At 56.8% G+C, this 14,148-nt stretch overlaps 1 protein-coding gene across 3 annotated transcripts in view; it reads right to left on the minus strand.

Annotated features, from left to right (window-relative positions):
• Nucleotides 1–3,553, minus strand: part of FRMD5 (FERM domain containing 5) — a 78,200-nt gene extending 74,647 nt beyond the window's left edge. For all 3 annotated transcript variants that reach the window (XM_086620190.1, XM_086620189.1, XM_086620191.1), the window contains exon 1: nucleotides 3,452–3,553. In XM_086620190.1, the coding sequence (XP_086476316.1) occupies nucleotides 3,452–3,553 (102 nt within the window). The remainder of the gene's footprint in view (nucleotides 1–3,451) is intronic.
• Nucleotides 3,554–14,148: the final 10,595 nt, after the last annotated feature.

Genomic DNA, 14,148 nt, shown 5'->3' on the forward strand with positions numbered 1-14,148 from the left:
CCTTTGTGTTGACTGCCTGTTATTAATGATCCTGTCAGGTCTCCTAATGAACTTTGTGCTTCACGTGGAAAACGCGGGGTTGGCCCGAGAGCACAGTCAAGAGCTCGTTTTCATTTATGTCCAACCTAACGCAAGAAAGTTCTTACATTCTGAATCCAACAACCCGCTTTTTTGTGCTTATTGTCTCACGTCTCCACGTTCTTGTCATACTACTGAGGCTTGAAACAAAACGCCGCTGTCTTTTCAGGAAAACGCTTGATGCGCCGAGCGACGGCAAATCATTAATTATTTCAAGCCTTTTATACCACCACCGACACCACAGCGAAGAATTTAAAACATTTCCTCGGACAAGCAGCTCAGTCACAGCGAAACCGCAGCGCCAGAGCATCGCTTCGCTTTTTCAAAGCCGGCTTTATTCTGCCGGGGGCGGCGGGGCTGCCGCGCGGGCACGCCGCTGCGCGCCTCTGCGGCGACACGGAGCGCAAGGTGGCAAATACAAACTCAACAGACTGCCAGACCAGACCCCCGCCGTGGTGATGAGCAAAAAGCCTTCGGGAATGGGCAGCCCTCCCCGGCTCCCCGGGGCAGGGACCCCACGGGAGCGGGGTCCCCGGCACCCGTGGCCAGCAGCCAGCACAACGCCAAGGGACGGACTGCGTTCTCACGTCCGATGGTCCCCAGGCTGCAAACCACCGCCCTCACTGCTTTGAAAGGTGCCTCCGTGGCACGTCATATTATCAAAATCTCAGCTTTTCTCAGTCAAGAAAGCCCAACATCTTCCTGCTCAGCAGCTGCTGGGAGGCCCCAAGGCCTGGCAAGTGGCCGAGACCTGCAGCCCCGCTCGCCGGCACACCCACACTGTCTCCCGGAGCCCAGTGCAGACGGATGCTGGGACAGTGTCCTCCTCAATACAGCAAACTACTGGACAAAAAAAAAACAAAAACAAACAACAAAACCACTTACAGCGGTGCCGACCCGGCTGCCCCGACCCACTGCACCCGCTCCCTCTGCCTGCAGCAGCTCTGTCCCTTCAAGACCATCCCTGAGCCCACCGGGGCCGAGGGACCCGGGGATGAGCTCTCCAGGCTCCTCCACCTGCTTGATGGGCTGTTTGGGAGCAAAAATTAGGGCAAAAGAGAGGAAGGATTCATCCAAGCTCAGACAATGAACCGTTCGTTCATGGGAATGTTACCAAGGTAAACTTTGGATAATCAAATAAAAAAGGCTTTATTTAGAAACCAAATGTCCAGGTATCATCCAGCGGCACCAAACCCCTGCTCACACGCTTCTTATCAAGCACAGCCAGAGGTTAATTTTGTTGACAGGTTTAACCAGTGCCATTATCTGAAACGTAAGGAAGACCTCTTGAACTGAGCTCTGCCTCCGAGGGCTTCTTTCTCTTCCCCAGCAATGGAGAAGCCAGACGACATGTCAGACGGGCCACGCTCCAGGGAGGGTGCAAAGCCCGTCCACAGCCCCCCACGCTGCCGGGGTGAGCGGCACGAACGCACAGGAACGGCAGCAAAAACACACGTTAACGAACTTCCAGCGAGCAGCTTCGCTGCCCAGCTGTGCGCCGCGATGAACAGCGCTGCGTACGGAAGCGATGACTTACGCTTTGCATAGTTTCTCCATATTTAAGTAAAAATAGAAATACATAAATTAGAAACAACAGGCGTAGGAACAGCCTGGCTGAGGAAACACTATGGATCTCAGCAAGACGTGAAATATCTGCGCTCGTGAGGGAATGACCTTCAAAACTCATTCACCGCTCGCAGCCTCACGGTGACGGTTCTTCTCACTTGCGAGACATTCTCCATTCCTGCTATGCACGCTTTAATTTTGCACGGACTAATTTGCACTTAGGAGGCAGCACGAAAGTGACAGAAAACAAATATTTAAGTGAGGTAACCTTGACTGTGAAGGTAACAGGAGCTAATTCTTCATACCTTAGCTCATGCGTACTAAATACCAGGATTCACTATTTACTATGCTGAACAGAAAATAAGCCACTGAAATACGTGACCAAGTAGTATTTTCTCTTAAAAAAAAAAAAAAAAAGATACATGCAAAATGACAACACCTGGTTAAATTATCTTAAGGACAGAAAATCCAGATTTTTCTTAACTGCATTGCCTACACTTTCTCTCCCAAACTACAGTTTTCCATTTAATTTCCACCAAAAACCACCTCTGAGAGACGAATTAGTTGTCCTTACGCCCAGCAAACTGGGCTGCCGCGACAGTTGTTTACTGGGTCACACTTTACAACCCAGGTGGGGGAGGAACGAGCGGCATTAGCATTCTTCAGCCGTTATTTGCACGAAACCCCGTATTTATCCATTTCAGGGTATTTAAGCAGCACTGGCGGTGCCTCCCCTCGCCTGCAGCGTTCCCAGTAACCATTCCTTCGCATCATGGTATACAGCACCATCCTGCCTGCAAATGGGAAAGATGCTCCTTCCTCCGCGAGCTGCAGGACAGGGAGGACTGGGGCGACCCAGGGAAGGCTGGAAGGTGGGAGTTGTTGCTCTTTACGTGTTGAGTCACCTTTATTCGCAACTCTGCCCTGAATTTTCCATTGCCTACGGACTGGGCTGACGCCAGCTGACAGCAGCAGGAAGAGTTGCGGGTGTTCCAGCACACGAGCTTTCCATTCTGGTTAATCGTAGGAAGGAAAAGTAAAGGCAGCCGGAGCCAGGGACGCTCCTCTCGGCTCTCCAGCCACAAGGTCCCGTTACCTCACTAGTTGCCGCGGAGGCGGGGAGCGTGTTTTGCCAGTTTTTAAGAAATACGACATCCCACCGCCTCTGCGCGCTCAGCCCCCGGCAGCGAGGCGGCAACGGGCGGGGGGCGACAGACCCGGGTCCGGGTGACCCACGGAGCGCGGAGTTCCCCCCTGCCCCGCAGCATCCCCCGCGCATCCCTGCCCGGCAGCACCCGCCGTACTTTACTTCGCCCCGAAGTCCTCCCCGCGATGCGCGGAGCCTCCGCGGCCGGCGGAGGAGGGCGAGCATCGCCTGGATCCGCGGGGCACGGCCGAGGCTCTCCCGGTCCCGGGCAGCCCCTGCCCCGCTCCGGGGGGCTGCGGGCACCCCCGCGCCGGCTGACGGCGGGCGGCTCTCCGCGCCATCCCCGCACACCTCCGCGGCGAGGGGCGGCGGAACGGCGAGGCGGGGGTGGCTCGCAGGCGGGGGACTCTGCCCCGGGGCTCCGCGCCGCCGGCAGCCGCGGCCCGTCGCCCGCAGCGACGCTCCGGTCGCCTCCCGAGAGCCGGGGGGCCGCGGGAGCTCGGGGGGGGGGGGGGGGTCCGCCTTTGTTCGCGGCGGCGGGGCAGGAGCGGGCCGCCCCCGCCGCTCCGCTCCTTTTGTCTGGCGGCTCCGGGCGGCAGCGCGACCCCGGCGCGGGGCTGTCCCGCCCCCGCCGCCCCCCCAGCCCCGCGGGACGCTGACCTGGATGGTGCAGGTGTACTCGCTGTCGTCCAGCAGCCGCACGGTGCAGTTGTACTCGCGGTCCAGGTTCCTGCTGCTGCCACTCATCCACCTGCTCAGCATCTTCCCGAGGCGGGCGGCGGGGCGCGGAGCGGGCGCGGAGCGGCGGGCGCTGCCGGCGGAGCCTCCGCTCACATCCCCGCTGCCGGCGCGGTGCGGTGCGCGGTGCGCGGTGCGCGGTGCGGTGCGGCGGGCGCACCCCCCCCCCCCCCCGCCCTCCCCGCCCGGCTCGGCCCGGCCCGGCCCTGCCCCCGCTGCGGGCCGAGCGGAGCGGCGCGGAGCGGCGCGGAGCGGAGCGCAGTGCCCGTGCCCGTGCCCGGGCCGCGGCGCACGGCGGGCGGGGTGGGGGCAGGCCCGGGGGGGTGCCCGGCGCCGGCTGCGGGGGCCAATCTCGGCGCCGCGGCGGTGACGGGCTCCGCCGCAAACCAATGCGGCACGGGCGGCGCGGCTCCGCCGCCTCCGTGGGCAGCCCCGCGCGGGAGGGGGCTCCGCGGGCGCGGAGGGGCGGGAGGGGGGGGGGGCTGTGTGCGCGGCGCGGCACCGGCCGGCGGGAGGGGGCGGGGGGCGGCGGGGTTCGGGGTCCCCGGGGACACCGCGGGCCCTCAGCTCCTGCCCCCAAGTTCTGCCCGCGGGCGCCGGCCCCGCTCCCCCGCAGCCTGACCCCGCAGAGGGGCTCTCCCCCCGCGGGGGGCAGCGGGGCAGGGGAGTGGGGGCAGCGCCCGGGCTGCGAGTGCTGAGTGCGCTGCTGTTGGGGTGAGCATCGTGTGGCACGAGCGATGCCAGGGGTGGGATGCAGGTGGCTTGGTGTGTCCTCACCCCGACAGCCCGGGCGGAGAGGTGGGGAGCTGCCGTTCCCGTCCCGGGAAAGAGGAGGCTGCACCCCTGGGGAGGGTGGGTGAAGCAGCACGACCCTCGGGCCTGCAAGTCACTGCCAAAGCACCAGCCTGCGCCCGGCTCTCTCGCCAGAGACGGGTTCGGGATAATAGGTTGGTGTTCCCATGGAGGGGTCAAGTGCTGCGGCCCTTTGAGCAGAGCGCTACGCCAGCCCAAATGCTGAGGTGGCCCCCAGGGCATCAGCTTCTCTGTTAGCATCCATTCACCACGGAAGGAAACTTTAAAACCTCTGGTTATTAGGCAAAATGGACTCTAAAGTGATCAGTGTTGCTCAGATGCAGCCGGTGCTGCAGCTGGTGCTGCTCCGGAGAAGTGAAATACCTGCTGACAACCAGGGCTGGGAGCCCGGCCGGCAGCGCTGCAGATCTCCGCCTCCGGCTCTGACGGTTCCCCAGCTGGGTGTCACACTCTGTCCACGGCCATCCCTGCACAGAGGGGGTCCACCAGCGTCCCCCCCACCACCCTGGCTCTGCACACGCTGACAAAGGCCCAAACCAAACAGGCCACCGTAAGGGTCTGCCTTAAGCAGCCCCCAGTCTATCCCACTGCACCACGGGCCCTGTCCCTGCTGCACCTTCCTGACTCAGCTCGTCTTTGCCTGGAGACTCGCCTTAATCCTCTCCAGCTGCGTTCCCAGGCTGCAGTGCAGCTCCCGTCCTCCCTTCATGAGCCCCAGCCTTAGACTCCCACTGTCCAGCAGTCTGACTGCTCCCCATGTTATCTCTGCTCCAACTTTGCTTGTTCCCTGCCTTCTCGGCCGGAAAGATGGTCTACAAATCCATGTTCCTCACCTTTCCCTTCCCACCGACCCTTTGAGACCTCTCTCGGCTGCAGGGCTGCATCCCTTTCTGCATCGCACTGCCCAGCCACGCTCTTCCTGGCTCCGCTCGAAAGGAGAACTGCTCCAAGGCCCCGGGGCTCTGCGGGCTCTTGTACCCCCAACACGTCATCCTCGCTGTGGGGAGCCCATACTCCGGGATGGGATCCTGGTGCTTTTCTTTGGGACGGTGCAGTTCAGGGGCTGTGCCCGTGACCGGTGACAAGAGATGTTCTTTCCCAGCCCCTGGGTCTGCCCATCGGGCTGGGCGCACCCCCGTGACAGTTGTGCTCTTGGAGGGACCACAGAGGAGGACCAGGCTCAGTGACCTTAGTATCCAATAGGCCATTAATCTAAATGTCCAATTAATGTAAACGACCGAGTGGGAAGGAGACGTCACAGGCAGTGGTGCTGCAGCAGTGAGACCCACACAGTGGGCAACACCTTGAAGATGACATTATTCTGCTGCAAGAAATGACGACGACCCCAGAGACTCGGCCTCTGCGGGATGTCTATCGCGAGACTGAATTCTGCCGCTCCCCAGGAAGATGGGTTGTGCCCGGCACGTTGATCGGGGGCGTGATGCAGAGCCCGGAACAACAACGGCGCTTTTCACAAAGAACGGGACTCGCTCCTGAACCATCTGGGCACTTTTACAAAGATGCTTGTATTCACTAAAGTAGCTGCTACTTTGTCATGGATCCCACTCTGCATAAATTGTTCATCTGCCTCAGAGCTCCCCTTCTGAACCAGCTGAACTGTTAATGAAGAATGGGATCCTCAGCGTTAGCAGGTGCTGCTTTCATCAAGAACAGAAGCTTCTGCGCCAGCTGAGTGGCTTAATGAAGAGAGCATTCATGCCACAGCAGCCCGGCTTTGTCAGGGAGCCTCTCGCCCGCGCCACGGCTCGCCTCTTAACTCCGTCCCTCGACCAAGGGAACAGTTTTGCTGAGGTTCCAGTTCTCGACAGAGAAACGGCTTTTTTTTCTTTGAAGACCCTCGCCGAGGCCGCACGGGAGCCCCTCCACTGCCCTCCGCTGCCTCAGCCTCGTCCTCGGAGCAGGGCACGCTGCTGGGGGCAGAGGTCTGCGGGGCCCTGCGCTGCTCCCGCAGACCACCTGGGAATGTTCCCACTGGGTGTACCAAAAGCTGGGAGATGCCTTTGTAACAACTCTCGCTGTTCCCTGGCTTTGAGAGACAAGAATGCAGTTTTGATGAGTAACGTTTTTGGGTTTTTTTTCTTTTTAATAGTTGACACAGAAAATTCTACAAATTCTCCATATTCGGATTCTCCATTACTTGCAGTTTTGAGCTCAAAAATCCAAAATGCATCTTTCCAGATGTATATTCGGTGCACGTTTATTTGGTGCAACAATAGATGGTGCATTGACAAAGTTAACGCCAGTCCAGTCCCGTGTGTTCAGGTGATGTCTGAAAAGCCTTCAGCTGTCTGAATGTTTCTCATGATCAGAAGCAAAGATGAAATCACCAGCTCAAATTCCAAAGTCAGGCATTGTTCTTTACCTGTCGCAGGTATGCCAATAGAAAACGTCACGCGTTATCTGTTTGTCATCCATAATCCATATATTTGTCATCCATTATAATTTGTTGTCCACAGCTAGCTGCAGCTTTGAGAGCAGGTGCAGTCATGCACCAGGCACGGAGAACAAAACCTGAGCGTTTCGGAAGGTGAGGCCGGCAGCAAAGACCCGCCGGAGGATGCCCGAGTGCCAGGCTCCGGGTTCGGCTGGAGACCTCTGCTCAACCAGCAGCTGCACTCTGACTTGGCACAGCTAAAGGGTGACTGTTCATCTTTAAATTATGCTAATGTTGGTAAGTGATAGCTGCTTATTGTGCTTGAGATGACCAAAACATGGACCTCTGCCTTAACTGGCACTTCTGGTTCAGCTGCAGCCTCTGCTGTTGAGATACTTTCTGCATTTTCTTCATCCGGAGCCGGGAAACGAGGCTGTCAGCTTTGCTTTGCTTTTCTGCAGGTACCTGAATCTGAAATTATAGAAAAACAACAGTTGTTATCATCCGAGCTCCAACACGAGCCCAGATGAGATGTCAAAACGCGGCCCGGCTCGCAGGGTTTGCCGTAATTTGACTGGTCAACAGTACCGCCAGCGTTACCATTATACTTCCAAATGAGCCGCGTTCCCAGTCCCCGCTCTCCCGGGCTGTCTGCGGCGGGCAGCAGGCGTTGATTCACCAGCTCACGCTTGCTCTCGGCTTTCTCTGTGCTGAGAACAGACAGAAACCAAAGGGCAAATTCTTCGTTATCCCTTAATTACTCTTTGTTGAGGACAAGTTTCGGAAAAGACTTAACCTCTCCTGGAAGGAAGCTGACCCGGCCGTTGCAACCACCGTGTGTCTGAGTTCCCTTACGTGTGCCTGCTCTGGATCTGGGATAAATGCTCGTGTATTCTTCAGGCAGTATTCTTCTACAATAATGAATAATTATAAATACTATGGTAACCAACGAGGGACCCATCCCTGGCTTTAGGCCAGGATTTTAGGATTGTTTGCTGGTTACAGACGGGAAGTTTTTCCAGGGGATGCAGACGAGGGAGTGTTCTGCCATCAGTTAATCTTCGTGGAGTGTGGAAGCCCTTTAGCCGGTGTTTGTGCATCTTTCATCCTCAGCTGAGCACTAGCGGCCATGGGAAACGTTTGCACCAGTAACTGAGTTACCTCCCCCAGCAAAATTGGGTCATTAAGTTCCAGTTATTTGGGCTCAGATGACATCCCTCAGACACATCTCATGCAGCGGTGGTGGTGGGACTGGCCGGGGAAGAGACATGCCATACCAACCCCCCGAGTCTTATTTCTCCCATGATTTCTTCCAGCACAGGGGGAAGGAGGATGACGTGCCCCATACGTGTTTGTACGTGTGCCCTTGGTCCCTTTAGTATTTCTATATATCCTGACGTTATTTCTAGCAGCACCATCTGATGGGAAGGGGCTGCTGTGCTCAGAGGTGGCTTCACTTGCCACGAGGGATGATCATCTCCCACCACGCTCCTGGAGGGCGTTTCATGCTGAGCTGAAGAGAAAAGGAGGAGGAGAAGAAAGGTGAGGAAAGGAGGAGACTCAAAATGAGAGAGAAAGAGAAGAAAAGGGGATGAGGGAGGAGAAAAGGGCAGGGAGGATGGGAGGGAACTGTAAGAGGTCCAGGAGTGAAAGAAGAGGCTGGAATTGTCCCAGCAATCACCCCACATGTACCCACAAGGGAACAGGCTGTAGCATCCAGCGTCCTGACTCCCAGGCATTTAAAATTTTAACCGTAATTTGCAATTATAACCAGAGGATAAAATTTCAGCCTGTGAGGAGGAGGTGGGAACCTGCAGGGCGATGCACATTAATTACTGCTGACATACAGGGACAGGCTCATTAGACAGAGGTCTCTTTCAGTTCTAGCACACAATTTTTGGCTCGAGGCAGGTATTTCAGGGAGTAATTATAGAGCCTGGGCTGCGAGGCAGGTCACAGTAGTTGGCCACATGGACCTCTTCCCTCCTTTTGAGCTGCAGGGATGTGGAGCAGCTCTCGGGGCAGGGGCTGCTGGGACCAGCCCGGCGAGGAGCAGTGGCAAAGCCCAGATGTGTCTGTAGCCCCGTGAACAGTGGGTTCAGCTCAGGGCGTCACCGTGGGTCACCTGCAGCAATGATGATGAAGGAAGACGGGGAGGAGGGGTCCTGTGCTCAGGGACCACCGTTCTCACCTATTGTCCGGGGAAAACGTTGCCCAACCTCAGTTGATTTGTTACCAAAGAGCCTCTGCTCAGCAGGACCAGCAATGAGCCGCCTTAAACAACCCAGTTCACAGCAATGTCCTTTCCACGCTGGTGACGCCTGCAAGTCTCCATCTGATCTCACACCCTACAACACGCTGCTTCTTCGGCACAATCCGTCACCCAGAGAAGGAGCGTCTCTCCAGGGGGTGTTTGCTGCCGTGCTCCCCAGCAAACAACAGGGCAAAGCAGAATTGCTTCCAGGGTGATTGTCCCAGCTGGAGGATGCCAGGGACGGAGTGCTCTTGCAGCAGATGCAGTCTGTCCCGCTGGGTCACTCCCAAGCACCTTGTTCGTTCTCCTCTGCCAGCATTGCTGTGGGCCTGCACCTCGCCCTGGGACCCCCCCAAGCTCCCCGGGTGGTTCTGGATGCCCTGCAGCACCCTGAGCCGTGGGCAGTGCCAGACGGGTCTCCCACCTTCGCTTCTGGTTGTGTCCAGCGAGGTCTTGGGTCTTTTGGGAAAATGGCTTTTCCCCTTCGTGAGGCAGAGCCTGTACCTTTTACGAGGTTCCTTGTGGGGTCCAAGTCACCAGCCTTTTTCTGGTCCTTTTTTTAGGCTTTTCACTCCTGGGTTCCTTCACGTTCCTTAGGGAGCTCTTCATGGCCGAGCCCCTCATGGTGGGGAGCTCGCTCCCCCCTCTCGACATAATGCCCGCGGCACCACTGTGTCACCCCTCGTAGAGGAAGGTGCTCGTGGAGGAGACGTGTGACTATTCGAGTCAGCAATTCACAGCAAACAACTGCTTTGACTTCTTTCCCTGCTCGCAGAGCCGGTCGTGTCAGAAAAAGCTGTGCTCCGTGCGCTCGCGGCAGAGACTCCAGATCGGAGGCACGGTGCCCGCGCCTGGCTAGATGGGGCACGCGGAATTCGCTCCTCTTTCTGAGTCACTGCTTTGGCAGCCGTTTACATCACCAGTCCTTAAAAGTGCAAATACAACTTTTGGTCTCCTGGAGTACTCAGGGAGGTAAAGCTGGAAAACGCTCTCGGCAGTTTTTTGCTACCGAGATACGCTCTGGTTTGTATTTAGGGAACACGGACGGGGACTAGTTCTGAATCCAGCCCAGAAATCCATTTAAAATATTCCTATAATTCTATTTACAGACCATTTCTGTACAGGTTGTAACAGGCAGAGGGAGGGGTATCTCTGTCTCTGGGGACTCCGTACTGTGAACTCGGGGGTCCCTACAAACACGTTACGGGGGTCGCATGTCCCCACCAACACACTCAGTGACGTTTTGCCATGACCCCCACTGTGCATCACGGCCAGCGGTTGTGATTCCTTTTATGATTCTCGTGATATTTAGTGGTATTTTCCCGAAAGTCTCGCTTCTTGCTCTCCATGACTAAGAAGTAATCACAGTCTCTGTCAAAAAACCATAATCCATCTCTCCTGATTGCAAAAGAAGGCTTGAAGATGTGAGGCATATGGACCAGAGTGTGCTCAGCAGGGGTCAGAAATAAGACAGCAGGAAAAGCAGCCCTGGGGGGTTTTTGCTCTCCTGCTCAGGCTTTGCACCCCTGGCTCCTGATTTCCAGGCACAACGTCTGGGATTTGCTAATGCTGTCCCTGATGTGCACGCAAGAATTTAGGTGTAATACCTACTTTTCAAGACACTTGATGGGCTTGGGCACACAAACCAACAAGGTTTGTGCACCTTATGTCTGTTCAGCTCTGCTGCAGCCCCATCCTTTAAGTCCCTGTGGGAACCCTGGTCTGTGAGGGGCTCCCGTCCTGCCACCTCCCGGGACTGGGACTCGGCTGCCCCAGTGTCATCAGGTGCTGAGAGGCAGAAGAAAAGCCCTCCTGATGCCACAGGCGGCGTTCAAACCAGCCAAAACAAGTGGCAGGGTACAAAGTACTGGAGGACCCAGGCGCTGCAGGAATCTGGGGCAGATGGTGACAACTTCCAGCAGCTGCCGAGGGCCGGCACGTGGGAGCGTCCAGCCCTGGTTGTAGGAGCTGTAGCTCTGGGTCTGGAGCCAAGACGAGCAGGAGAAGCTGAGTGTGTGGTTCTGGGTCCCACTGGGTGTGGTGTGCCGGGTGGGATGTCAGCAGGAGAGGATGGCACTGGGAGATGGGGACAGGGTTTGGGGGGGCAGGTGTCAGGAATGACTCCTCTCACCTGAGCCAGACAGGCCGCCCCATAGCGAGACGCTTGATGAGCCCTTGCAAAAAACAAAACAAAAATCCACAACCACAATTGCCTGAATCTCGTGTTTTTCCAAACCGCGGAAGAGCCGCCGCTGCCACGAGCCCCATCTGCCGCGGCTGCCAGCCACGTCCTGAGCTGCCCCGGGCTCCGCGCTGGGCACGCAGCGCGGCCAAGCTGGCGTGTTTCGCACAGAAAAAGCCACGGCTCACCCTCCGGTGTTAATTCAGGCTTGGTCCCCAGCCCCTGCGAGGGGAAGGCGGGATACGAGCCCTCGGGAACCTCCTAAGGGATGGCTTTCCTCGGGGAAGGCAGAGGGGGTGCTGCCCGGGGGCAGAGCCGACGGCAGCAGCCTGACCCTGTTGGCAGCAAAGAGCCGAGCGCTCCGCTGCCGCCGCTCCTCGTAACAGCACGAGGTTTGACAAGCGCTGGATTTCATTTGGATTTAATCTAAACTCCCCACGGCGTTCCTGCTTTGAACTCTGCCCGGTTCTCCCGGCGGCAGGCGGAGGGGCTGGCGCTTCGGCTCTCGTACAGCCCCCCATACGGTGAACCCTCCCCGGGTTTCGGGGCACACGGAGATGCCCCGTGGGCGGGCAGGGCTGGCAGAGATGTGGCAGGAGAGCAGGGGGCAGGCGGGGGGAGCGGGCTGGCCGGCCGACGTCGCCGTGCCAACTTGGCACCCCTTGGTGCTGCAGGAGTGTTTCTGTGGCTGTTGCATGAAACGGGGCTGGAGACTCTTCTTTCCATTGGTAAAACATCTCCCTAGCCTCGGTGGGAGGAGGACAATGTCTGCTCCTGCAGCCCCCGTGGCGGCTCCGCAGATAAATGCGGGATGACAGTGCCCGCCCCGGCGCGCTCCCGGCCCGCAGGTCTCATCCATCCGTCTCCGCTCGGGCTGAGCCGCGCGGCGCGGTCGTGGCTGCGGAGGCCGGCCCCGTCCCGCCGACCTGCGCCACAATCCAATGCTCCATTAGTGTTTTTCCAAAGGAAGGAGGGACGGGTGAAGCTCCATAATTGAAACACACGTTGCGCAGATCCGAGAGACTTTAAAAGGATGTTTGCCGAGGGAGGAGCAGGAGGGAGGTGGTCAGCCTCAGACACCTTCCCAAAACAAGCGGTGCTTGAGCATCCTGCAAAGAAAATGCATTTGTATCACGAGTGTTTCAGGCGATGGACATTGTTCTCCCTAACTTGCTTTTATTTTTCTCTTAAATATGTTTAAATTTACTGTCTTCAAAATATTTCCAGTAGAACCGAGGAGAATGGACTCCCGGGGTGCTTCTACATCTGAAAATTCAACAGCTTGGGTCGAATATTTACTGCTTATTATCTTCACGTCCATATACAGGTTTTTTGGCCGTTGCAGCTGCAAGAGAGCGGCAAAGACGATGTGCGCGTTCGCAGACACGTCGTCAGGCTGTCAGCGGGGAGCGGATCATCCTTTGCATTTCGGAGCCTGGTGCATTTACTGCACAGTTCGGGTGGAAAGAGATAAAGAGATTTGCCAGAGCTGCCCAGGGCCCACCGGGAAAGGCAGCGGATGCACTGAGACCCTCCCACCCCTACGGATGATCCTCAGACATTCCGGCGTTTCGATGGCACGGACGCGTTTGGCCGTGGTGGGCGCAGCAAGCCGCGGGCTGGGCAGGCGGCGCGCGAGGCTGAGCCCACCGCCCGTGTGTCCAGCCGGCTCTGCCAGCATCCCCATCTCCATCCTTCTGCCCTTCTGCGAACGCGCAGTCCGTGCCACTGGCGTTCGTTAGAGCCTAACGAGGCAAATCCAGCGCGTTACTCCGCAGCCTCCCGTCCGCCCGAGTCACTTAATGCTGATTCTATTGATAAGACCCCGGAAAATCGATGCAGCGATGATGTCCGCTTGTTATTCAGTAAACGGCCTCTTCTCCGCAAAACTGATCCTTTCCACGAGTTAATGAATCATAAGGAAAAAGACGCATTTCAAAGGGTTTTACTCGCAGGAGAGGACGGGGGGAGGATGAAAGCTCACGTGGCCTCGTGGTGCGGCAGCGGCTGCTCTCCGGGCACTACCGCGGCGGCGGCGGGTAACGAATCAAACCCTCCTTTCCACTTCAGGAAACCCTGGGGTTTTTGCTTCTGCTTTGTTTGGATTTTTTTTTTTTTCTCTTTGTGTAAAGTTCCCTTTTTATTTAGAGTCAATATGAAATTCTCTCGTCCCTAAGGATTTCTGAATGCTGTCTGGGAGTCAGAGATTGTGCCGAGCTGCAGAAAAGAAATGAAAGAGTAGGTATTGTGCATAGGGAACGTAAGCAGTATCCATAAGAAAAAAAATACCCCAGTGGAAGCACATTTAGGAAAGCAATTGGCATCTGTATTAACTGGTTTCCGAAATGCAAGCAGCCCATTTATCAGGGCTGTTACCACAACGTTGCCCCCCGTTCTAGGTTCGTGGTACGGCGAGCTTTCCTCTTCCCCTTCGGTTTGCCTCGTTACTGCCTCGTCCTACCCCACCCGGAGGGGCCGCATCCTGGCTCCAGCAGTTCGGTGCTGGGGGATGTGGGTTCTTCAGGCCCAAGCCCGACCCCGAAGGCTGCAGCTCTTTTTTGGCTTTATGAGGAGGAATAAAGAGGCTCTGAGCAGCACGTGGGAGGTGTGTGGCTGCCCAGGGCTCAGCGGTCACCTCCTGATTGCGTTCAGCATGAGCAGAGAGGATGGTCCAGCCTGGAACATATATAGGGATGTACTGACAGATCCACCCAGTGCTCTGCAGAAGTTAGTTTATGTGTAACTGCAATAAGAATATCATCTGTACTAAGCCAAACCTTTACAAAAATGAAAGTGCATTGCATTTACACAGTTGTATTTAATAGAGTACTAAATACACCTACTAAACACATTTATTAAAGGAGCACAGTCATTAACTGTAGAAATATTTTTATATAATTGATGCTTCTGAGGAGCCAATTTAGGAACAAAGTGATTGAGAAGAAAAGAGAGAGAGGAAAACCTGGCTGAAAGGC

Source organism: Tauraco erythrolophus, chromosome 14, assembly GCF_009769465.1.
Source record: "Tauraco erythrolophus isolate bTauEry1 chromosome 14, bTauEry1.pri, whole genome shotgun sequence".
Lineage (NCBI taxonomy): Eukaryota > Metazoa > Chordata > Aves > Musophagiformes > Musophagidae > Tauraco > Tauraco erythrolophus.